General features: G+C 37.0%; 1 protein-coding gene across 11 annotated transcripts in view; it reads right to left on the bottom strand.

Moving 5' to 3' along the window:
- The window catches only part of OTOGL (otogelin like), a 100295-nt gene that overhangs the window by 51338 nt on the left and 23290 nt on the right, over positions 1-25667 (bottom strand). For 10 of the 11 annotated variants that reach the window (XR_014578110.1, XR_014578111.1, XR_014578112.1 and 7 more), the window contains 10 exons: positions 25299-25422; positions 23533-23710; positions 22487-22611; positions 20477-20686; positions 19539-19704; positions 17876-17950; positions 16650-16702; positions 15813-15975; positions 13214-13321; positions 11860-11998 (listed from right to left, as the gene is read on the bottom strand). Coding sequence is in view for 8 of the 11 variants with exons in the window: in XM_083820197.1 (XP_083676323.1) it covers positions 11860-11998; positions 13214-13321; positions 15813-15975; positions 16650-16702; positions 17876-17950; positions 19539-19704; positions 20477-20686; positions 22487-22611; positions 23533-23710; positions 25299-25422 (1341 nt within the window). In the remaining 3 variants the exon portion in view is untranslated. Of the gene's footprint in view, positions 1-11859; positions 11999-13213; positions 13322-15812; positions 15976-16649; positions 16703-17875; positions 17951-19538; positions 19705-20476; positions 20687-22486; positions 22612-23532; positions 23711-25024; positions 25278-25298; positions 25423-25667 lie in introns of those variants that run through there. The other variant, XM_083820192.1, reaches the window with a different exon arrangement.

The raw sequence follows: 25667 nt of genomic DNA, 5'->3' as shown, positions 1-25667 counted from the left end.
TAACCTCTCTTTGAGAACACGACTAGCTAGAACTGATTGCAGATGCTAATGAGCACAGTGGGCAAGATGGGAATGGTGGCTCCCAGCAGCTTGCCAGTGCCAGGAACTCTTGGTTCCCAGCGATGCTCTTGGAGAGCTCCACTCAGCCACAAGGGGAGGGACCCCTGCCCTTGCCCTGTACCCTCAGCACCTCTTCCCAGAGCTTTGCTCCCTTCCTTTGGCAGTGTACCCCAAAAGGTGCAGGGAGCATACCCCTAACTAATCCCTGCCTGTCTTACCCATATTTGTTCTGCACTCATCAGAGTTCAAAAATAAAAACTATATCAGCAAATTTTCCTTCCCAGTGAGAAACAGTGCATACAGAAAATACACCTGCTGCAGGAAGTGGCTTTTTTTTTTTCCCCTTTAATAAAAATCAAGGTGACCAAGCTGTTTTAAAGAACGCTTTCAAACCAAAGCCACAAAAGAAACAGACTAAAAAAAATCCTAGATGATGGTAAGTGTAGAGGTATTTTTGTTGCCACACAGAGGAAGTGCTCTACGGCTTTGCAGCCCTGAGTCTAGCATGGTCCACAAGCCAGCAGATGATGCTGCTTGGCGTAGAGAAAACTACAGCAAGTGTGAGTGGATGCGATGAACATGAGATCCAGTAGATGCCAACGAGCTTTGTTACCATAACACCAGGGTGTAAGAAACAAGTGGGTGGTGTGTGCCAGCAATCAGCTGGGAACACAGTGATTAAGGTGGGCTAAGCAGGGACTAGATGCCAGTGGTGAGGGGCCGCAGGAAAGCAGCTCTGCTCTTCACCATTTAGCAAGGAAGCACAGCTCAAAAGTACCGGGAGCTTTGGCGTAGAGTGAAGTTCATCTGTCCTGTCCTGTGGTAAAGTTGTTTTAGGTTGCACTCGGAATAAAATTGCTCGCTACCTTTTTGGGAAATACACTATGTTTTAATTAAGTCAGGCTTGCTGCTGGAGCCAGTCCAGTAATTATTCCCCTCTGAGTCAGATAACAGCCCAGAGCATTTTGGGATTTATTGGAGGCGATGTGGTAAATTAAAAAGGAGACAAACTCATTAGTTTGGTAGATAGGATGCAAGTCGATACCTTCTATGCTGGCCAAGGGAAAAGTGAACAAGGAAGCTACCCCCCTGCCATGAGTCAGTTCAGAAAGGGGCTTAGCTTGCAGTCTGTGGGTCTAATTGATGCCTGGAACATTACGGGCTGTTTTCATTGCAAAGTTCATTCCTCTTCAGTTAGCTTAGCCTCAGTAAAAGGGGGTACTCTGAGTTAATGGGGAAGCAATGTCTTCACTGTAAGGAAAGAGATGGAGGGTTTTATTTTAAATAAGGATTGTTAATTCAGGCTAATTATCCCACAGTAAAAATACACCTTTTTTGGCAATGAAGACAAGTTCTTGGAGCAGCATCGGGTAACTGTACTCGCTATGCTAATCATAACTGCTGCCTGTGCCTTCTGACAGTCCAGGCCAATCCCTTCAGCAGAACAGCATCAACATACTCGAGTCAGAAGTTTTTGTGTATGGTTGGGATTTGAGCCAAGGGCAAAAGTTGAGTTATATTTCAAGTTAACTCTGCAGCAGAGAGAAGCCTGGAGACAGGGAGTGTTTTGCTGACCAAAGCCAGAACAGGGAGTCCTGAAGACATGTGAAGTACTTCCTTACTTGTAGGACTTCATGTTGGTGTTAAATTACTGGAAATGGTGCAGGATGGAAATGCAGTTCAATAGAACTATGCGTAAACAGACATTTAAGAAAAAAAGGTTTACATTAAATACTGAATCTTCTGTACTTTCTCTCTTTCCAATTGAATCTTAGACCTAAACCCAAATTTAAAAACAGTTCTCTCTTATGGTTCAAACCTTTCAAGACAAGATTTCCTTTACTTACGCACCCTTGCCATTCTCTCCATACACCTCAGTAAAAATGGTTCTTTTCCCACCCATGCAATACGATTCAAATTCAAAGTTGATTACACCATTACTACAATGGACTTCAAATTAGTCTATAGCTGCTGTATGAGCAGCCTCTGCTATCAGCAAGGAAGAAAAGTGTGGTTGAAATACAGTGCTTAACTATTGCCAATGCAGAAGAAACAACAAGGACTATTTAGATAAAGTGAGGATTGTCTTTTACTGTTTAAGACAGTGAGGTCTTGTGGAAATCACTGGAGCTCTTAGGGACTGTGACATTATAAGTGATAATGATAGACTTCCATCCCTCTAATCTGTGCTGGATCCGCACACAGCTATGAAAACCAGCTTTTGTCAATGCTGTAGGAAGAAATGTCTGAGTGGACACTAGAAGCAGGTCTAATAAATAATAAGGTGTGTGTGTGGGGTGCTTTTCTTTCCTCTTTCTTTCCTTCTTTCTTTCTTTCTTTCTCTCTCTCTTTCTTTCTTTCTCTCTCTTACTTTCTCTCTTTCTCTCTCTCTTTCTCTCTTCCTCTCTTTCTCTTTCTCTCTCTCTCTTTTCTCTCTTTTCTTTTTTCTTCTTCTTCTTTTTTTTTTTTTCACAGCCTTTCGAAGGCAGAGTTGCTCTTTACCTTTTTAGGTAAAATGCACCCGACAGGGGATGTACTACAGTTCATCATGTGAAACCTACTTACGCTGACAGAAACTAGAAATAAAATGGTTTTCCCACTGCAAGAGTATCTTCCCACGTAAATTACCATATCCAGCCTGTTCCAACTTAATATCAGTTTCTTTGTGATAACATGGAGTTGCCAAGCAACAGGGAAGACAGAGTCACAGATCTGGGCAGTCAGTCAAGCGCTCATTGTCAGTCCTGCTTCTCAGAACATTCTTTTTCTAGACTTCACTGCACTTTTTTTCCATATTTCTTCCTATCCAAAAAAACATGGACCTTCTTTCCATTTTTTTAGTAGTGCTTGGGAATGCTAGGGCTTATTTTTTTTAGAAAGATACTATTTCAATATCCCAGCAGAAATTTCTATCAACCAATAACAACAGCATACTTACATAATGAAAATGAAGCCTGGGATGAGACCATTTACAGGGGGCTGTATTTATTTCTTTGAAAGGTTCATTAAAATCTCTCTAATTTGTTAGTATGAAGACTTCTTTTCCATTCTTGATATGCTGACTTCCCTTGTTTTGTGTGTTTTGTTTCCTACAATATGCTAACTTGCAAACTAGGTTGCCCACAAAAGCATCTAGGGACATACTGTAAACTGGACAGAGATAGATCAGCCCCATTTTCCTTTTGTTTTCATGACTCATTGGAGATTTTCATATACAGCCGCACACACAAATACATGCCAAAAGCTTCAAAATAATGAAAAAAAATACACATTAGTTTAAAAAGTATATATATTTTTTCTCCTTCCTGCATATTTTAAGAGAAATGCTATTAGCTCTGTTCAGTATTAAGCTTTTAGGAAACTCAGAATTAGTTTGGTGGTCGTTTAATGTGCTGTGAATTTCTTCTGAAGGAACTTAACTCTCGAAAACATTACTTCAGCAAGCTTGATGAAAGGGGGAGTAAAGCATCTTATCCTAGGTTTAGTGAGCACTTCAGCATAAATATTAAAGTGGTTTTGGAGACCAGACATATGATTTTGTACCTGACATGATCTTTCTCTGTTAGTTTATTGTGCCATTTTCTAGGGTGGTTCATATCCAGATAATCATTTAAAATACATTAGTTATTCAAAATTCATTCACAATTGACACCAAGAAGCATCTCTGATTGGAAGGCTTTTTTCTTGTATGATGATTTCTCCTGTACCATTTCAAAATGATATACATACGTTCTGTATAACTACATAATACCTGCTTATCCTGAACACATTTGTACCATCAGTTTTCCCTATAGCTATTCAAATATTGGAGCAATATTGTTAAAAGTCAGCAGATGGCACTGATACACACTGTCTCAGTTTAGGAGAAAATCTGCACGAGATTTTGGATACAGTATTATAGGAAAGAGAGAAGTTCTCCTCTCACAGGAGAGAGAAAAGGAATAGTAATATTATTTATTTTCCCACTGATGTTATTTCTATATAAGTACACAAAAACACACTTTGGAACTAAGAACCTAAAAGAGCTAAACTGCTCATATACATACAAAAATTTTTAAATTCCACCAGTGTCTTCTACAGTGGCAATGTGATTATTTGCACTTAAAATATGGCAAAGAAACTTGCAATGAGTCTGTGCGATATGACACATTCCTGTTACTGTCATACGATTGAGTAAAGATGGAAGAGAGCAACACTAAATAGAATCACTGAAGAAAATTCAAAGGGAGAGAGATTATCCCAGCTACTGACTCACTCTCAAACTACTTCCAGATGTCTGCTAATGCATTCATGATAACTCTTTTCTATTTCTTTAAAAGAGACTTCCCAAAATTATAAACCTCAGGCAGAATGAACTCTCAACAACTCTTACTAAAGATCATTACAAGTATTTGTACATGTATACAAGCAACAGCAAAAATAGATCATCATATCAGTTTTTCTTTATTATACAGATATTTACTTGTAATTTTTATGGCAGTATAGAGTTGTTGGGTGTTCTGGGGTTTTATCAGTAATACTATTTAAATCCAAATAAATTTCATAGATCTACTGCTAATAATGTAAAGTACATAACAGGGAAAATTTTACTTGATATACTTCATAACCTTTTTTTCTAAGTCAGCGTTTCTGAATTTTTAGAAATTTGAAGAAATCAAATAGAGATAGCTGGAATGGGTTTGGTTTTTCTTTTTAATATTTTAAGAGAAATGCACTAAAGAGGTTTGAGAAAAGATCCTTTAAAACAGATTTTCTTTTGTTCCACTTATTTAGCTTTGCATGTTTATACCAGCAGACTTGGCTTTTGCACAGGTCACATTACTGCAATCCTTTTCTAATTAAAAATTAGATATTCTGAAGATTAAGGATTCGGGAACATTCAAATATTTGTTTCCAAGTGACACAGTCGGCAGCGCAAGCTGTTCTGATATATAAAACAGCAGCACAGTTGGTGATGTTATTTTTACATAGCTACATAACTATTTATATGAGACTTATTTGTATTGTATTGGGATTGTTTTATTAATAAGTGCACAATAAATGTAAATATTTTATCACTATTCATTTGCAATGATAAAACATAATAGAACAGAAAACAGAAAAGGACAGGACATAGTGGTGATAAATTTGCCTTTTCTGATCTCTAGCAAATTATGGCAGGAACTACAAAACTGGAACTTGCAAGAAAACTTTTTATTTGCTTGTTTTTAATATAATAAATGTTAAATGTGCTTATTTACACTGCTCTAGGCTTAAGTCTTGTTTTCATACATTCAGAAACAAAAATTTGTTCAGTAAAACTGAACTAAACTGAACTGAACTGAACTGAACTAAACCAAAGTAAATTTAATACACATCTCTCATTGACAACAGCCAGCATCAGAGGCCATAAAACGCTAAGCAGCACCTATGGGTGACAAGCCTGAGCACCTCCCACTTCAAAGATGGCAATAGGCTTCCATTTCACTGCTGACAACGTACCATAGAGCTTCCTGAAACAGCAGCACATGATACTATTTTTTCTTCACCTTTTACTGCTCTGTCAATAGAATGCGGGCATCAACAGTCCACAAAGCGTTACCCACCAGAGGTGACCCAACTGAGGCAGCCATTCTTATGGTGATCTGACTTTTTGGGCAGCTATCAGATGATAACATTTTAGAGTTGGTATGACCAAAGAGCTGATGGATGCTGAACATAAACAGAAATCCAAGGTGAAAATGTCACTTTCTTCAAGCTGGGTGGTTACTACATGGCAAGGCCCTCAGAAAGAGGATCTAACTTATGAGTCATACCATGCTCCTCCAAACTGCCAGCCTCATGGCAAGAAACTTTTCCCCAAGCCTTTCCTGGAAACCTTCCATGCTAATCTGCACAAATTGAAAGAAATCTTTCCTTTGTTGGAGAATAAAAGTGATTCATTCACTGCATAATTTAATGGTCTGAAGAATCAGGTGTTGGAGACAGAAAGGCATGTAGAGGTAATTGAGTCTGAAATCATTGATCTGGAGAAAATGGAACCAGAGTATAAATCCGTTGCCAACTGTAATCAAATCTTCTGCTCACAGAAGGGATAGAACAAATGGAAAAACACAGACAAGCCAACATTATCTGAGCTCTGTGCTGCCCAGCTGAAGACTAGGATGGAAAGGGATGTCTCCCACAGGGACCTGGCTATTGTCTTTTGCAGGATTTCCATAGACCCAGAAAAAAAGTGGGCATCCAGAATAGTTTCCTCTAAAATAATAGGACTGATGAAAAGCAAACTGTTGGTGTTCTTTGCAACTAGAGCAAGGCAAACAGCTCACAGTAAATAATATTTTCCCTGAATAGTAATGTCCTTTTTTGGACACTAATTTGCACAGAAACTGTCAAGAAACACATTGTTATTTCTACTCAGTTACTGTTGATATAACTTACTTGACAAGTGGTTTAGGTGGATATATTTTGGCATATCTCTTACTCATGAAAGCCTTTGATGGAAAGTGGCTTTGAGGATTAGATGGGCTAATTAAAAAAAGACATTCTGATTATAACCCCATGTTACAATTTTATTCCCTGAATAAAAGAACTTTTAGAGTCAGGTTTCCAATTTAAAACACCTATGATTTTAAATTCAATATTGTTTACCTTCCCTTTAAAATCTTCAGTCTGTTAAAAGAAAATAATTTTCTTAACTATGAACAGTTCATTTGACAATGTTGGTTAACTGTGAATCTGCAACTGTAATCCTCCTTATCAACAGCAAGCAGAATGTATTAATTTTGCCAGCAGGCTATGAGAGAGATCATGAAGATGCTACTTCAGTCTATAGGTTTGCTAATTTAATGGATCCACAGACTGTCTGACACAAATGATGTTGAAAAAAGCCACACACAAAAAATACATATATATAAATATTCAATAAGGGGAAGTGGGATAAAGGCTACTTCTGCCTCCTCAGATGTGGCAAATGAATAATTGAAGAGTGGTTGCTTTGTGTGTGGTTGCTGCAGTTTATACAGTCATCATTTAATAAATTTAGTAACCACGTTAAATATATCAGCAAGTAACAGGTAAAAGATTATCACTGCATCAAACAACCTTTGTATTAAGCCTTCTAATAAAGAGAGCATAATTTAGGAACTTCAAAATTGTCTCAAGTTATAAAAGAAGGGATATAGACAAAAGAGCTTCCTTACTGTATTCCTGAGGGCAGACCCACTATCTAACACAAGGGACACAGGATAGTCATTTGGAAAGCTGGGATACTGGTTTAGCTGATCATGTATGTTTTGTTAAACGAACTTCTTTCTCAACAAATGGGCTCCCATGTGATGACTCTTGAACCTTTTAATTGGCATTACATTCCAATTATTTGATCGAATGTCTGGTTGTTGTTTTCATAATCCTCCAACGCATTAAAACCAGTGGCAACTTTGTCTTTAAAAGTGCCTTCAAGGTTGCATCAAAAAGATTTAGAAAGTGACTTTAACACGGACAAACCCAGTCCCTCTAAATTCCCCCTTGGACATTTCACCAAATCAGAGAACATATAAATCTGCTTCTCAGAAGAAAACAAGTCTGAGGGGCTCCAAAGTGCAAACATTTTGACCCTACAAACCTCAATAAAGAATATACTGAACTGCAGGACTGGAAACCAACAAAAAGCTAGAAAAAGACCAATGTGTATAATAGGAAGACCGCAATATTTCTGTAAAAGCAGAAACTCTATGAAACACACAAGTGGAAGAAATAGATGGCAAGCACAAATAATGCTCAGTAAAAGTTTGCTAGAAAATAAGATCATTTTGTTAGGGAAAGAATGTAGCATCACCGAAGACAGAAGATAAGCAGGAAAATGTAATTAAGCAAGGTATTTACATCTTTTTAATTAGGAAATTGGTTGGCATAATTAAATCAATGATGTATTTACATGATCCATACTGAAAAAAGAGAAATTCATTGGTCTCCTATGGTTTTCTTTTTTCCTTAGAAATTACTGAGTCAGGTTTTAAAATGTTAGAAGCGAAAATATTGATATCTTCTCTGTGAATGTCATCTATTCATACAGAAACTTTACTCCTCAGTGTGCAACGTAACTCCTAATTCCTTGTTATCATGTCATGAAACATTAGTGGCCTAATTTTCTTGATTGCATTAAATTCTTTTGGTCATTGTCTGACTGATGTATATATCTGTTGAACTAATCATAAAGGGCTTTTTCATTCACCTACTGCCACCTTAAACAAAAAGATCTGACAGATGATACTCTTGTTGAAAACAAAGTTTAAAGTTTCATAATTGGCTGAAAGATAATACTTGATTTTCCCCCCATCAGAGCACAGGAGTTCCTTATTAAAAAGTAAGGATGACTTCTTTGTTCGGTAGAGTGCAATACAGTGTCAAATTAAAGAATTGTTCAAATATATCAGATTCATAGAGGCTAACAGCCAAATCAATTGGTGTGTGTTTGTAAAGCATGTGGGAACTGAAACTGGGGACATGGGATCCAGATGATAATTCTTAGACCCGGTTCTGTTTCAGGGGAGAATTAGTATGCTGACAAATTAATTGTAGTTATGGTTTCCCTTATTGCACTGCTATGGTACCCTTGTTTAAAGTATTTAAGATAGCAGAGATGAAAGGGTCCAGTTCTCACAGGAAAAAGATTAATAAAAGGACAAAATTATTACAGTGTTGTACATATCTATAAAATATTAGGACCACATCAACTATTTCAATTTCAGGTGTTTGGTGAGCCTTTTACACACTATTCCTAAAAATCGACCTTATAACAGCACTCCAAACTACCAGTAAACCAATTAATTTTTCACTAGTAACTATCAAATCTATGATTCTCTGTAATACCTTGCAGGTGTGCAAGTGGGGAACCTGAAGAACACAGCATATACATCAATTTATTTTTAAGTTAAAAAATACGGGTTTGTGGGACAGGTAGTATGGTTTAGGAGACAGCTCTGCCTGCCGGGATGTTAGGCGAGGCATTTAAACTTTGGCAACAACATCTACTTTCCCACCTTTCATCTGCCTTGTTTATCTGGAGAACAGACTATAAGAGACAGGGCTCTCTAGCATATATTCTGTACAAACAGATGCTCAAGGGGACTCATTATATTAATGTGAGACTACTATTTAAAAAAAACAATGCTGCACATGGCCACAATATAGAGTAGGGCAGTGGTGAAAATACAGCCATGGAATCCTCTGATCTAGGAACAACAAAGCCTGTTTTGAAAGAGCAGCCTCGTCATGCAAACACGTCTGCACATATCATGTAGTTTAACCACATCACTGCATGGTACAACTGCTCACATGTATGCAGTACAGTTGCAGTGGAACCGTGTACATGGAAATAAAAGCATATATGAAATTGGAGAATGGATGATACCTTGGATTATCACTCAGGTTGCTGCTAGTAAGACACCTATTACAACTGTTTCTTGTACTTTTGCCACATAAAATTTAATTCCTGCATATTAATAGGCAATGTAGAGCCTATCTTCATGGTAGCACAGTCACAGTTATTTTTTCTAAGTGTGCACTGATCTGTATTTGTCATTGTAGAATTTTATTTTCCATTTTATCTTGTAGTGTTTTCTGCTGTAATGCTGAACTTTTTGGTGGTCCATTTCTGTTTCAGCTGCTCAGACTGTTTCTATATGATCAGCACTCTGCTCAGTCCCAACAAAACCGTTTCAAAATTGTTACTGAAGATGCTAAACAGAGGTTTCAGCATAGATCTCCATGGGATATCACCAAGTTCTCCCCATTCAAAAAAAAAAAAAGAAAAAGAAAAAAAAAGAAAGAAAAAAAAAGGCCATTTATTCTAATCCTTTAAATTCTAACTTTTAAGTTATGTTTGAAAGAATCTTCACTCTCAACTAGTCTCTAAAAATTATTTGTTGAAATCTGTCTCCAGAATGTCTTTATGTCTAAAATACACACATATTGATCTGATCATTCTTATCCATATGTTTGTCTTCACCGAATAAGTCAGAAGATTCATCATGTGTGACACTCTTTTACAAAAAAGAGTTCAATTCTTCCCCAATATCATGTCATTTCTCTTTATTATGATTTCAATTAATTTCCTTCATATGGAAATCAGATGTATTAGTCTGTTCCTGCCAAATTCAGCTGAGGAGTCCTCTTAAAATATTTAGTTATACTACAATGTTCCATTCCTCTGATTCCAGGATTACAGATCACATAGTTCTTCGATTCTATAGTTCAGTTCCTTCAAAGCTCTTGTGTATCTGCCATATGATCGCATCTTTTGTTTCTTTTTTTTCCCCTAAAACTTCTCCAAACTTTTCACGTTTAAAAAGGAGCCCACAGATATATCACCTATTCTAGACACAATTATGTAGTGCCTGATTTGTGCAAAACATTCCTTCAATATAGTTCAAGTTTTCCATATACTAAAGAGAAATGAAAGATCATGAACAAATTAGGCCATATTTTCTCACATTAGCTAATCTGGGAGGAGGTGGGATCTGAAAAGTCTGAAAAACAGATCTACACATAGGCAGTAATTTAGTCACTCCAGTTACCATGTTCACCTGATGAAAGGACTGTTGGCAGTGTGTCATGTGCCTTAATGATGTGACTGCCAATTCTATTCTTGGTCTCCAAATGCTCCCCATGGCTTGTTTCCAAATAGGTGTTTTCATATGTAGTAGAGTGGCAGGTGACATTTGATTGCAAAAGCAAAACATTCAAGTATCATATGAAAATTTGAAAACGCAGCCAAGATTTGTCTTACGCATCTCTCTAGCTGGATGGCATACAAAATAAGAAACAGCAAGCCACTTTTTTGCCTTGTCATATGGGCAAGATTATTTCACAGTTAAAGTAATCCCCACTTTTTGCATCTTAAAGCAGTAAGGTTTGTGCAAACATTGATGTTCCTCTAAGAGTAAGAGCTTTGTTTTGAGACAATATGATATATGCCAGGAATTTGTAATGAGGTATTCTTATAGAAAAAATCTGTGACCATATACGTTTTATTTTGCAGCTGTGAATACTCTACCAAAGTGTACATGAAATAAACTATTTTCAGTAGTCCTTGTTGAGAAACCATTCTTTTTCTTAAAGTTCGACATTTAGGGTTGACAGAAAATGAATATTCTTCTAAACGCATTACTGTAACTCAGAAGACAGACTCTTAGCCTTAATAATAGCAACAATAATAAACAATAGTGTTGTGAGAAATAGAATATATTTCTAAATGTCAGTAATGGTATTTTTAAACAAAAAAGGCTAGCAATGTACTGTAAATATGTGCTATGAAGAACATTAGCATGTAGTTGCCAGACAATCTCAATGAAGTATTTCATTATTCAATTATGAAATCATCATGCTTGATATTATTACATAAACTCCAGACCTGATGCAGAGCACATTTGAGAGATTCCAAGCAGCCTCTGAGGTCCTCATTAACCCTCTGCCAAGCAGAATTTACAGATAATTTTTAAATAAATGTAAAGATTGTACCTAGCTGTACACCAGTTTCTATAACATTATTCTTCCCTCATTGGGATGAAAACATGGATAAGGTGGAATAGAAAACTTTGATTTCTGTTCTTCTCTAGACCACATAGTTACACACCCATGTACCATTTTCAAATGAATTAGCACAAAATGTCATTTATGGAATCTTCCTTTAAACACATCTGTTTTACACCTGTTTTCTTGATGTTTGTTTCTCTATATCATCTCCTGATGTTCTAAATATTTGCTTTTTCATGGAAACTTTCAGCTGGACATATGAAAATATATGAACAATCTTCCTACCTTTAGCAAGTAAGCTTGGCAGTCACTGACATAATCATACTCCAGTCCATCAAAGGTATAATAATGTCGATCTCCATAAATAGTGCATACAGCTGGACAGGGGTAACTAGTGCAATTGAATATCCCTCTCCGACAAACACTGTAAGGAAGAGTAACAATCAGTATCTTCTCATAGCATTTTCTTTACTGTTTTTCAGACCTTGAAACACAGAAATATTCTGTGGATTGCTTTTGAAATTCTTGGTGACACAGTGGAAGAAAAGTGTTCAGTATTTGGCCATCAGCACACAGATAAAGCAAGGATCCATAAGAAATTAATATAAAATCTTAAAAATGTTATGACTTATGCAAATATTTTCCATCACTGCCTCCAGTAGAGCTAAAACACTCAATCATAACATGCTCATTCATAAAACATCAATATTATATTTTTTCTTAAGAAATTGTTACATTTTCTAAGACGTAAACAGCACATATTCAGTGCAAAGGACCTTCAGTTGCTGCCTGTAAGATTTCAGGGTATCATACAAGTATGGAATGAGTTTAAGAAATAAATGTTCATACTTTGAGGGATTAGTTTTCCTGCCAGCTATATTCAGAGACATGCTTGAATTTGTTCAAAAGTAGCAGTACCAAAAATTATGAGAGCTTCTGGTTGTGCATATCTAAGTTTATAAGCTCAATCAATTTGTCAATAATGTCTTCAGCTAATTAAAAACTGCTAGACCAAACTTTTAATATTTTGATAATTCAATGTATATTGAAGTAAAGACAGATATTTTGGCTAGCAAATTATAATGGATGAAAAATTGTTTTGTGTCAATATGAGTCAGGTTTTTCAGAAAAGATGCTGGTATTATCCCATTCTCCAGTATTAATGCTTTTTTTTAAATTTCCTTTCTATTTTTATTGCCCATTTACTTCCTTTACAGTCCCTCATGCTGAATGGTAAACTCACACTGCAAACAGTCCCATTTCCAAGGCGCAGCCTATTTACCACTGTGAGACATTTAATTTTCCTTTTTTTCTGTCTGGTTCTCTTTCCTGATAATCTATTCCCAAAACGCCAAATGTATTTTCTCTCAGAGATTACCTGATATGTGTATAAACAAACATTTGTTCTTGACGGCTTTTTAATTTCAATATCCAGTGCTTCCTTTGTAGAAGTACTCACCCAAGCCTGTCTATTCTTCCAAGACTATTATTGAGCTTAATAACAGATATTTCTTGCAACTGTTTATAAACAAGCATATACATTTTTGATTTTCAATGTACTCAACACATTTTCTATGCCAGTTTCAATGTGTGACTAGACTGGGATGATTTGGAAGTACGCAAAATGCATGCCACTCACCAAGTGTAACAAGGCGTAGCTATCACTTCTCCTGACAAAAATTCCCTGTCTTTCCAGGTGCATGGACAACTGTCAGGAATATAACATTTCCCTCTGTGTTCAGCCATCCTTTGAAAGAAAAGAATTATTAAGATGAAAAAATTATTAAAAGAAAAGAATTATTAAGATGAAAAAAGTAAATTCATAAGTATATCAACATAGATAAATGCCCAAATCACATCAAGGGCAACTGGCCTTGCATCCAGCCAGGGACAATTGTTTCAGCAGGAAAAGCTGCCCAGATCAAAAGGTGTCCTCTATGCACAGCTGAAGACCTCACAAAGCTCACAGTTATGGCTCCTCCTGCTACCTCAAAGACGGGATGTTGGTGTGAGGCAGCAGTTTCTCTGCAAGAGCACAGGTAGTGTAGGTACTCCTCCCTGCAAACTGCAACTGCAAAACCAAGTATCCTTCAAGGGCAGTGTCCCACCTAACTACACAACATCCTTGTGTTATGCATGCTGCTGAGGCCACAGCTGGGCTGCCCTTCCCTCTCTGCTGCTCCATTGTCCTCATGTACCAGAGAAACAGCCAGACTGGCATGCCTGCACCTCTGTCCAGAGCAGCAGTCACCCTGTTCTGAGCACAGGGGAGTGAGCCAGGCTATGGCAGCTGTTGCAGAGTTGGCAGAACGAAAGAAACACTGCTTACGAAGAGCAGTGCTGGAGGTTACCTGCCTACACCAGGGAAATGGAAACAACTAGCAAGGTTAGACCAATATGCTGGCATCTAATGCATAAAGTTGCAAGTCCAATTAGATCATGAACAAGTGACCTGGAGATGTGGCTAACTACTTTTTGCTGTCTCCTGCTTTCCCACTATTTGGCAGCATTAACTTTTTAAAAATGATACACTGCTGGTGTTGCTCTGGAGGGGAGCACTTTCTGCAGTTGTCACTGCAACTGTTGAGAGTACAAGCAGAGGGTTTTTTCCTCAAAGTATGATCTGTAGATTGCTTCACTTGAAGCTAAAGCTGAAATTAAAAGGAATACACAGATTAGGGTTTTCTTCTCCTCATAATTAATGGTTTGCTAAGGATTAATTAGTTTCAAGTAGAGTCAAGTTAAATTTTCAGAAATATGATTAAAATGGGAAAGCACTAGAATGGATGCCTTAGGAAGGTCATTTAGAGTCTCCATGAATGGAAGTGAGTTTAAAATCTGCCAAGAATAATATAGGTACTGCTGACACTACCTGAAGGCAGGAGAATGACTTAGGTGGCCCCATGAGGTCCTTTCCAGCCTACTCTTCTCTGCTTCTGTGATTCAACAATACCCTTTTATCTCTATCTCAGTGTTAGGATAAGTTTAAGGACAGCTTTGGATGATGAAATTACTGGCATTCTCAGATCACTTCCTCATGAAATTTTGGGCTGAGCTATTCAGGTTTTATAGAACATTCCAGAGAGCTTCAGCATTTCTTATTCTTTGGACCTCTTTAATTACTAGCTAAAAGAAAAACAAGTTGTGTAAGAGCTTTAAGAATAGAAAATCTTAAAGTTGTTTTTTTTTTTTTTTAAGAGGACCATTTTTTGCATAACAGAGTTTGTCCTGCCATGTGTTTCCAAAGGAAAGGGCTTCACTACCATTCACAGTAGTGCTTAGTCATCTGGGAACATTACAAGTTTTTGGAAGGGCAGTTCTAGCAGTCTCATTACACTGTGATCTGTGCGCAACCAGTATACTGTCAGGGGACCATTGACTACTATTCAGGGAAATAAAATCAAATGTTGATTTAAAAAAAAAAAGTGAGCAATCCACTTGAGGTCAAATTGCAGCAATTTGCACAGCATATTTGACTCTTCAAATCTGAAAGTGCACACAGGAGGTATTGGAGGGGGGACGGGCAGGGGAAGGAGGGAGTGGTGGTAGATCCTGACAGAGACTTCACAACAAGTGTTTTTAGCTTTCATACTTTGATTTGACCCCTACAGAGCTCAGCAGACTGTTTCTGGGCAGCAAATAAAAATATGTGAGTGGAGAGAACAAAAACTTTGGCTGAGTTCAAAAGAGCAGAGAATGAATGAAGAGGAAGTGTGCAGGATCCAGCCCATACACCCTCCCTCCCTCCCTCCCCCCATCAATACCATAACCCTGACTAGAAGTCTGGGTGAGACAATTACTTGTGTACTAGGCAGGAACACAGATGGCTTACTTGATGATTTATGTCATGTTTGCTCCTACACTCATAATAACCTGTACTGAGCAAATGTTGGGAGTCATCCCCTGTCCAGACAGTCCCAAATACCAGTTAATCAGATTGTTTGAGTAAGCTGGGTATCTCATGATACTAGAATCATGGCATCAGGATGGAAAAACCATGGGACTCCATGAAAGCATGGATCCTCATACCAGCAGGAAGGAGAAAAGGACTGTCAGAGACAAAAGAGACAGACTTTTAAGTGTGACTCTATATTTTCAAAAACAGATAGAGCAATTGATGAAGCTTCAAAATTAGAGGCGTGATGCCAGTGGAATTTAAAAAGAGGAAGAATACACAGAGTCAAACTCTAAAAAATATGCACATAACTTGTGCTACATATCATTCTGCTGAAGCTTACCCAGGGGGGCAAATACAGCCACTGGCACAGGGTGGTGAGGGGACACAGGAGAAGTTCATGGCAAGGTTTGCACAGGAGATCCCACAATTCACACCTGCTGCCGGTAATCCAGGTGCAGGAGATCTGCAGTCATAGTAGATTTTCCCTTCTGGGCATGTGTGAACTTCAACCGTAAAATACAGGTTAAATGAGATCAACTGCTCCCTTACACTGACTATTTTCTACATGGTTTAGTTCAAAATCTATTTATTTTAATACACAGCACACAACATAGTATGTATAAGAATACATTCTGAGTAAAAGTCCATAGCTTTATTTTTATTACAGGGATATATAATGATATATGTTTTAATGTAAACCAATAAAAATATTTAATGTTAAGCATCTGTATCTATGCACCCTGGATCTAATACACAGTCCATTCTTAAAGGTCAAGTCATTATGCTTCAGGGTGGACAGGCTCTTTAGAAGTGGCAGTTTTCAATGTACTGAAATCCTTTCTGAATCCACTAGAAATTTATTTAAAATTTACTTGCTAGAAATCAAGGTCCTAAAACTTACTAAACATGGATACCAAGCCTTAATTTAGGTATTCCCAAACATCCTGACCTACACCTCACATTCAAAAACAAAAAAATCCCAAGTGACAAAGAAGTACAATTTTTACTATACAGGAAAAAAAAAAAAAAAACAGGCAACTTGTGGAACTAATCTCCTATTTTAACTATGTCATGATATTAAGTATATCAAAATTATTATAGACATGAGGGGAAAAAAAGATTATTCAGTATCAAAAACTTTCTGTGTGCAACTGTAAGAATGGACAAGACGATTTACCTGTATTGTCTGTAGTAGCTTCCATACATTTCACTGTTCCATTCAAACACTGGCTGATTAAAAGAAAAGCAAATCCATCTTTATTCTATCTTTATTCTATGGGAAAATGTACATAGCCACCACGTTTAAAAATAAATAAATACAATTTACCCCCAACTTAAACAACAGAAATCAGGGGGAGAACAATGATTAAAATCTGAAAGTGCAAGTTCTGAACAACATTTTCTTGGCTCTTCTAAACACTGATGTGTAATGAAGGCCCACATTCACAAAGGTGCTTAGGTACTATTTAATTGTCTAAGTTTCACCAAAATAAAAAATAAAGTGGGTACTTAAGTCTCTCTGGGAACATAGGACCAGGTGGTTCAGAATGCTGGCAGTGTAACACAAAACATGATCTGCCCTCGTGAATACAGAAGGCTACAGCACACAAAATTGCTTGTTGCAGAGAAGGTAGGATACACAGCTTTATTCTTTTGCTGGTAAAATGCAGAATAGCAGAAAAACACATTAGACAATAGACCTAGTCCACTCCCCCCCCCCCCCCCCCCTTAAATAAAATGTAAAAAACAGAGCATAGGAATCACAGAAAGTGAAACCCCCACTCTCACCTCTTCAATTGCATGATTACAAAGCTTCAGTTATAACAACTGCAAAATATGAGACCTCACCAAGAGCCAGTCTTGACACTCAGGTCCCAGACATGTTTTTAAATTAGCAGGTTGAAAGAATTCCTTGTAAAATGAACAAGTTTGACCAGGAAACCTGGGAGGTTTCCTCACTTGTTTCAGTGAGGTCAGGATTCCATCACAAATTCATAATACAAAATGACACAAATATAGCTCCCTACAAGCCTTTGTTTGAAAGACTTCCCAAGATAGAATCACATTGTTTATTCTTTGGAAACCAGCCTCACTTTGCTATCATAATGCCCCAAGTCTAAGAACAGCATTGCAGTCTTGATGCATATATTTTGAGATACTCTTTAGCCCCTGGCTTACAGAATCTTTATGGTATCCTCTTCTTAAAACAACTGAGTATACAATATAATTTATATTAAGCTACCTATCACTAAGTGTGTAAAAGAAATAAAATCTTGATACAAGAGACTTTCATTCTATGTGAAGAAAAAACAATCAAACAAACAAACAAACAAACCTCAGGACTCTTGAGTAGCATCTGAGCTGTAATACACAAAAGATAAAACCCTTGGCACTGAAACCTACCAGGAGCCTGTTGGTGTGGGGAAGATTTCTCCAGGCTGTAGGGCTTTGCCCTTGTAATGACAACGACAGGCAGATCTGTTAAAAGAATATTTATACATATAGATACAACAGCAAAAAGAAATGGGATTTAAGGGCAATTATCAAGCTATTATGATAAGAAGGCCTTGTAATTCACTAATTCAATCTCTTTGAAGGTCCCTTCATCTGAACTATTCTATTCTATTCTATTCTATTCTATTCTATTCTATTCTATTCTATTCTATTCTATTCTATTCTATTCTATTCTATTCTATTCTATTCTATTCTATTCTATTCTATTCTATTCCATTCCATTCCATTCCATTCCATTCCATTCCATTCCATTCCATTCCATTCCATATTTTTAATTTATATTTACAATATACTTCTAAAATTAAAGGATAACACTTTAGCTGTACTGAAGTTAATGGCAATACCCCCACCATCTTCAAAAAAGCCAAGCCTTTCCTCAAGCTCCATATTATTTATTTGCTATTTCTGTGCATTACAGTCTTATAGAAAGAAGCGTTCCTCCCTAGTTATGGGAGTAGTATGGCAACATGTAGTTCTTGTTCAAAGTAGTTTAAAAATCATGGGAGAGGGGAATTGTCATAGCAAAATCCATTAACCCTGTCCTTGATAACAGCCAGATGGGACAGAAGTAGTAATAGAATTCCCTAGAAGCCGTCCAATAATATAGCAACACCTGGCTACCTCACACTCTTCAGTCATTTGAAGCAGTCTTCATCCCAACAGTATGAACTTTAGGGATCTTTCCAAAATATAAGTCACAATGAACAGCGATATCTCTGAATGATCTTGAAATTTGTATAAATATTCATTCTAATTTTTAGTCAGTACCTGAACTCAGTAACTACCCACGGTTGTAAGCTGCAAGCTTTAGGTACACAATTACAGAAACTATATCCTTTCATTGACTATTTCCTTCCATTTAACTGGAAATTCTTGCATTGTGAGAAAGTAAAAATACTCCTAGCCACTTTCTCCATACTATCTATGACTTTATGGATTGCTACTATGTGCATCCCTTCCAATTTTTTCTTAAGTGTTAAAAACAAGTTTTTCATGTGAAAATCCTTTCCCAAGAATTAAAAAAAGTTTCATCACCCTTCTTTAAAGCAGTATGACATATTTTCTCTGATGTTCAATAGATGGCTTTACAGACAATAGGGTATATATAGTGTATGAGGCCCCACTATTGATTAGTACATAGCAGTGTATGAAATCTTAGAACCAGAAGCATTGAATGGTTAAAGATCACCTAGTCCAAGCCTCCTGCTACAGGCAGGGACATCTTCCACCAGATCAGGTTATGCAAAGCCCCATCCAACCCGACTTCAAACACTTGCAATAACAGGGCATCCACAACCCCTCTCGGCAACCTGCTCCTGTGTCTTAGCACCCTCATTGTGATTTTTTTCCTTATATCCAATCTAAATCTTCCCTCTTTAAGTTGCCCCTTGTCCTGTCACTACAGGTCCTAGTAAAAAATATTCACGTATTGCTTGCTATCCTGTTTCTTAGGCAGTCTACACACTGAAGGAAACAGCAGAAAAACTATTTTCAATCTTGCTGGAAAGAGAAAAATGTGCCTACGCATGTATTCTATTTTAGTACGACTTACATTGATACACAAAAGTTGACCGACTCTTCAAAGTATTTCCCATCAGGACAATTGCATCCTTCTGCACAGTCATCACCACAGATATTTGCCATAGAAAGTGAAGCACAGGAGTGTTTACAAAAAGAAGAGCACTGATGATAAAGCATACCACTGTGACACATCACAGCTGGGGGGGAGAGAGAGAGAGAAGGGAAAACAGCATACTCTTAAAATGTGAAAAATAAAAAAAAAAAATACAGTATATCATGGGAGACCAAAATGGCAATGCAAAATGGTCTTTTGCTGTTCTGGGGTGAGTTAAAATGCATGAGAAAAATAAACTATTTAATTGATTTCTAAAGTTAGAAATGTTCAGGATGGCCTTATGTTAGAAAAATCCTTGGCTGGAAGTAAGTCTATTTTCTATTTCTGTGTGTGTGTTATGTGTGAGTGGTGTGTGGCTCCATTCATCCAGTAACTCAGGAGAGGAACAATGGTCCGGTTAAAACTAAGGCATTACTCTATGATTTAGAAATTTCCTCTTTCAAATCCCTGTTCTGCCACAAATATGCTGTATCCCATTTGGAAAATCCATGCCCACCCCCGGGCAGTTCCCACCACCCTGTCTCACCTTCCCTTAGGGAACAGCCCTGCTTCTGCTGCTTCCTGACACTGTTTGCTACTGACTGTAGCCTAATGTGGGCTTCCACATAGCTTACAGGTTCAAAGTTAAAAATTTAAGTTCTCTCTGTAGCCAGCAGAAAGGGACAGACACCTCTGTGAGTTAGCTCGGGGTCCCTTACTCAAATGCCTAACATAAGCATTCTCCCCCCGAGCAAGACTTTAGCCCTTGGCACAATTCTAGCTTCCACCAAAAAATCATCAATCGCTGTATTTTGTGAAGCCAGTGACAATTTAACACATTTGAAAAGAGTCTCTACTTCGCAAATATTACTCACCACAGTAAGAAATATGAGATCTGAAGTCCACGGCAATGCCGTGCTTTCCACAGACATAAGCATAGTGTGCAAGAGCATTACACAAACAGCTGCTTCCACATTTGCAGGCGTCAAAGCGGCATAGTTGGTAGTATAATGCTGGACTGATGTAGGCATGGCAGGGAGCAAAAACTTCTTGATTGATGATATCACAGTGAGAAGCATAACCAACTGAAATAATGTGACATTGTTTTAGCCAGATCCATGTTAATATAACAATTAATCAAATTAATAGCACAGAATATTAACACCAAACGTAATCAGCCAGTTGTGCAGCAAAATCTTCTATACAATGTGTTTCTGAAAAGTTCTATGATTTAAGATTGTTATTTTAAACAGCCTTCTCAACAACAAACTCCACTTAAAACAACAATTATTTAAAAAAAAAAAACAAACTTTTTTCTTCCTATAGCAATGCAGGAAATGTAAATGGCAAAATAATATATTTCAAGAGAGTTGACAAAGTCCTCCAAAGCTTGGAATATGTTTTTTCCTAATTGATGTTTCATTTAGCTTTGAAATTGGTAACGCCCATATTGTTCTTGGCATGTCAACTCAGCAAGCATTACAAAACAGAGCTCAGAAGCATACAAGCCCCAAACTAGCCATATACCTTCTAGTACCAACAGACCCTACTCCTGCCACTGGAACATACTATCATTACAGTGGTGGATTATCTCAGGAACACCATAGTGTGGATCATATTTAAACCCATTTTGCTGCTAAAAGAGTGTCCCTAACCTTCCTCCTCTCTGTTCATTCCTATATTACACACTGACACAAGGGTCTCTGGAGTCCATCCGTAAACAAGATTCAAGGAGTGAGTGTATGTGACTTGACTGAAAAATAGCCTGACAAAATAAGTAAACAAACAGATCATGGCAGGCCTGAAAAGATGCTTCTGCTGGCTCAGCACAGGTGGCAGCATGCAACAGCACCATGTAGCCAAGGAATGTTTTTTCCATAATCACAGGAAAATGTTTAGAAGGGACCTCAGAAGGTCATCTAGTCCACCTTCCTGCTGTAAGCAGCTTACATATATGTCAAACTCCACCTCTACTGAGGAAACACAGGACTGAAGGTAAGGCATAAAGTATCTTATATAGAGCTAACTTGGCTGACATATACTGCTTTAGAAGACAGACAATGCTGGAGGCATAAACAGTCTTATAATGCCCCAGATTCCTAAAGGTTTACGGTTATTCTGGGTTCACTCCCACTAAATATGGCCAAATCCCACATCCTTACTTCTGAAACATTAAAAACACTAAACTAAATTCTGTCAGAATTGGCAACTGCTCTCTGCTCCATTGTCTTCATTAATTGGAAAGAACAGCAACATGGAAAGGAGACAGTGAAAGTTGAACATAAAATGTGGGCATGTCAATGAGCCAAAAGCAAATCTTCAGTCAGGAATTTGAACAAATCTGCAGATCTCAGATTGTTTGTCTTGGTTTGTGTGAGAGACCGTAGATAGAGGATAAGGAAACCTTTAAATACAGCTTAGAAAAGCATGGAGAAGCCAGAGGCAGGACTTTTGGTCTGAACACCGGTTAGACAAGACACAGTCCCATTACTTTCTTTGTCAATCAGGAAACATGCATTAAAAATACCACTTAGTCTTCTTAACTGAAACAACCTGCAAGACTACAAATAGCATTCTGCCTAACATTCTGCACATATTCTAGACAGCAGAATTTAGGGCTTGTGGCCAGTATGCCCAGCATAAAATGATCAACTTACTTATTTTAGTTTACTTGCTAAATGTGTGGAAAGAAATCATCTTTATCAAAACAGAAAAAGAAAATAAAGAGTGTGCATTCAAAACTTAAGTTTTATACAAGTTTTATATTCATATACAAGTATATATTCATTAATGACTAGTAATTGTGAAACTCATTCACAGAGAAAACAAAAATGTCCCACAGAAATAAGATACAAATAATTCCAGATTCCCATGTGAAATCATACCATTTTGCTGGTTAATGTTGCAGGGATCGACTACGGGAATGTTGATAGGCACAGAACAAGCTGAAGAAACCTTCCATGCATTGGCGTGAAGTTGCGGGGTCCCTTCTATCATCCCTGCTGGAGAACTGAAAAGGAAAAGATAACACTGCAAGCATCCTGCTGGCCTTACAGACTACACATGTGAGGATGTGTACAAAGTACATCAAAAAGCTTTAGATGCATAGAGACATTGAACATTCACCATGTTAAAAGAATTTCTGTCTGTGAGGTATAAAAGAAGAGAGGATATGTGAAGTTTTTTCCTCAATATTTTGCTCATGCAAAAATACTCTTAATACTCAAAGTCTGCCCTCATTTACACTTAATACAATTATTCTGAAATCAGTTGAAGGAGGCATTAATGAGAGAAGAATCTGGCCTTTGTTCAGTGGAATGTCAGAAAATCAACCCTTTAGCTTATTTCAGTATTCTAGGAGGGGGTTGTTTGCATTTTGATTATGTTTTTCACTACATATTTCAAAATAATTTATTATTGCTAGAAAAGTTTCATGATATAATAGCTTGGAGAACTCTGGTTAAAATGAAGTCAAAGAATAAGGAAAATGTACCCTTCTAATTAAACTATTCCTGTGGCTCAGGAATACATTTTTCCATTAGAACTTGATGTGGGGAAAACAAAATCAAGCAGTAGTAAGTGTTAATCAGGTGAGCATTCTACTAGTACTGTCATCCACTCCTTTTATCAGTGCTCATATGTTTGTTCTGATGCTTAAGGAGCAGCAGGGAGGGAAAAGAGTGCATTCAAGCAATATTGTGATCCAATAACCAATCTTCAAGCTTTCTATAACAACTTGGTTAAATGTGTTAGAATGACTTAGCCAATGAGTTTCATATTTAAAAGTGCCTAAGTTTTAATTAAGATATTTTGTATTGGTTATTTTAATAAAGTACAAGAAAATTAATGAAACAAAAATATGAGGTGATGACATTCAACAAAACTTTCACTTGTTTTTAAAAACATTCTCAATGTACTGTATGTAACTTACAGAAAATCATCTCTTAAATTCCCGTTGTAAGTTCCACATAGTCCCAGTGTTCTTCTTTTCCAGCTGACATCAACTTGAACATAGATTCTCTCTCCATCTTTAGCAAACAGTATCTTCAAACCAAACGTAGTTTTTAGTTGAACAAACAAAGAAGATATATTCTGAATTTCAATAGCCCCTGCAAATAGCAAAATAAAATAAGAGCAGTCACTGAAATCCATTTCCAGATTCTACATTCATCCCTAAAATAAAATAGATTATGTACAACCTCACCTGTAGCCAAATAACCTTGCACATTCTCTATCTAAAATTATAAGACTACAAATCTTTTTCATTAGCAACACAAATCAGGTATTACAACTACTGTCAACAGTAAAAAATCTCACCTTTCTGTACCTGCGAGTTATCCAGAGAAACCACATGCACTTTTTTTTTTTTTTTTTTTTTTTACAAAAAGCAATGCAACAGCATGCCTCTGGTAATGAGAAGACAAGACAAGAAACCACTTGTTCCTTAGCCTTCAGGGATGTTATAAGATAAATTAACAGATGTCTGTAAAGTTCATTGCAATCTTCGGATAGAAGGTACTCTCTTACTGCTATTGATATGACATCAGTATATCTCATACATACACATACATACTTGGATTGTATGTGAACTAAGGCCCTATCAAATTCCCAGCTCTCCTTCCTAGCAAATCCATAATGCGAGGAAATGGAAATTTCACGGTCACAGCATTCATGTGTTACACATTGTTTGGCTACTTGCAGCTGCAGACTTAAATCAGGTCTGTCTTCACAGCAGCCTCTACACACAGAGACATACAGACAGTGAAGATAAAATGCTTATGTGAGCTGATAAGTCTTAACAGATACAGCCAATTATCAAGAATGTGACACTAAAACATTTATCATAGGTGGTATTTTTCATAGACTGTGAAAAGGGACAAGTCAATAGGGACTGATTAGGAAGATATGAAATGAAATTACCAGCAAAATTATGAAGCAGAACTTTTGATATAACTAAAAGTAGAACTGAGCTGTGAAATTCTTTGTCATAGGATGCTGTGAATGCCAAAAGCAAAACTATGACTAGTAAAATCCAGTGAAGTAAAGAAATAGTTGCAGCCAACAGCTCAGAACTCCCTAAGCTCCTGACTGCCAGAGGCTGGGAAAGGACTGGTATAGTATCACCAGTAAGAACTTATTACTGATCATTTTGAGATACAAAATTTAGCTATATCATTCCCACCTTCAATGCTTGATTTTATAACATCCTTTCAAGGTAAATTTATCTTACTATCCTTTTCAAAAATGTGAAGAAACCTGCCTGAAATCACCAGTCAGCATTGAAAGCAACATAGACCCCTTTGAGTGCATGGATTCTATTCCATGCAATTTATTCCAAAAAACTTCAATCGAGCTCCACCTTAACATCAACCTTTCAACTTTCAACCTCTCTTCTGTTTTTTTTGTGTTTTTTTTTTTCTTACCTCCTCCCCCCTAAACAGACACAAACCAGATGAGTGGAATTTCTAGGTACTCTGCAAGATAAGAAATGCAAAGAAAGGAGGGTGTAGTTTCACAAGGTGAAATGGTATATTTCTGGAACCAATACAAAGGTTATTAAAAGTAAGTGATTGTACTTTTCATATGTTATCTTTGAAGAAATACCTTTTCTGATAGACAGATATAATTAAAAAGCTTTGGAGAATATAAAAGAAGAAATGTGAATCCTGATAAAACTCTACTCAATTTATTTCTTACCATTAAGGTTAAAAGCTTGATTAGGACCAGTTTGGACTTGACCATTTCTTGTAAGAGTTACTTGTTTGCTCACATCATCTTCAAGAACTAGTGTTATAGACTCAATGCAGGCATGATCAAAGTTCTAAGCAGAAACAAATTTCACCATCAGAAAGAGAACAAAGACAATATTAGCATGGAAAGCAAAAGCAAACAAATGGGAGAAAACAGTTGCATAAAAAGAAAATGACAGAACTGTCATCAGGTAAATCAGGTGTAAACTATTATTCATAGCATTAAACTGAGTACCCAAAATTAAATGCAGAACTTAGTAAAACATGGATGTAAGAATGAGATGAGCTCATTTTAGCTATTATGGCAGTCTAATAG

The sequence above is a fragment of the Anser anser genome (assembly GCF_964211835.1).
Source record: "Anser anser genome assembly, chromosome: 1".
NCBI lineage: Eukaryota > Metazoa > Chordata > Aves > Anseriformes > Anatidae > Anser > Anser anser.
Note: the sequence above shows the minus strand (reverse complement) of the source record. Positions and strands in the feature narration are given on the sequence as shown.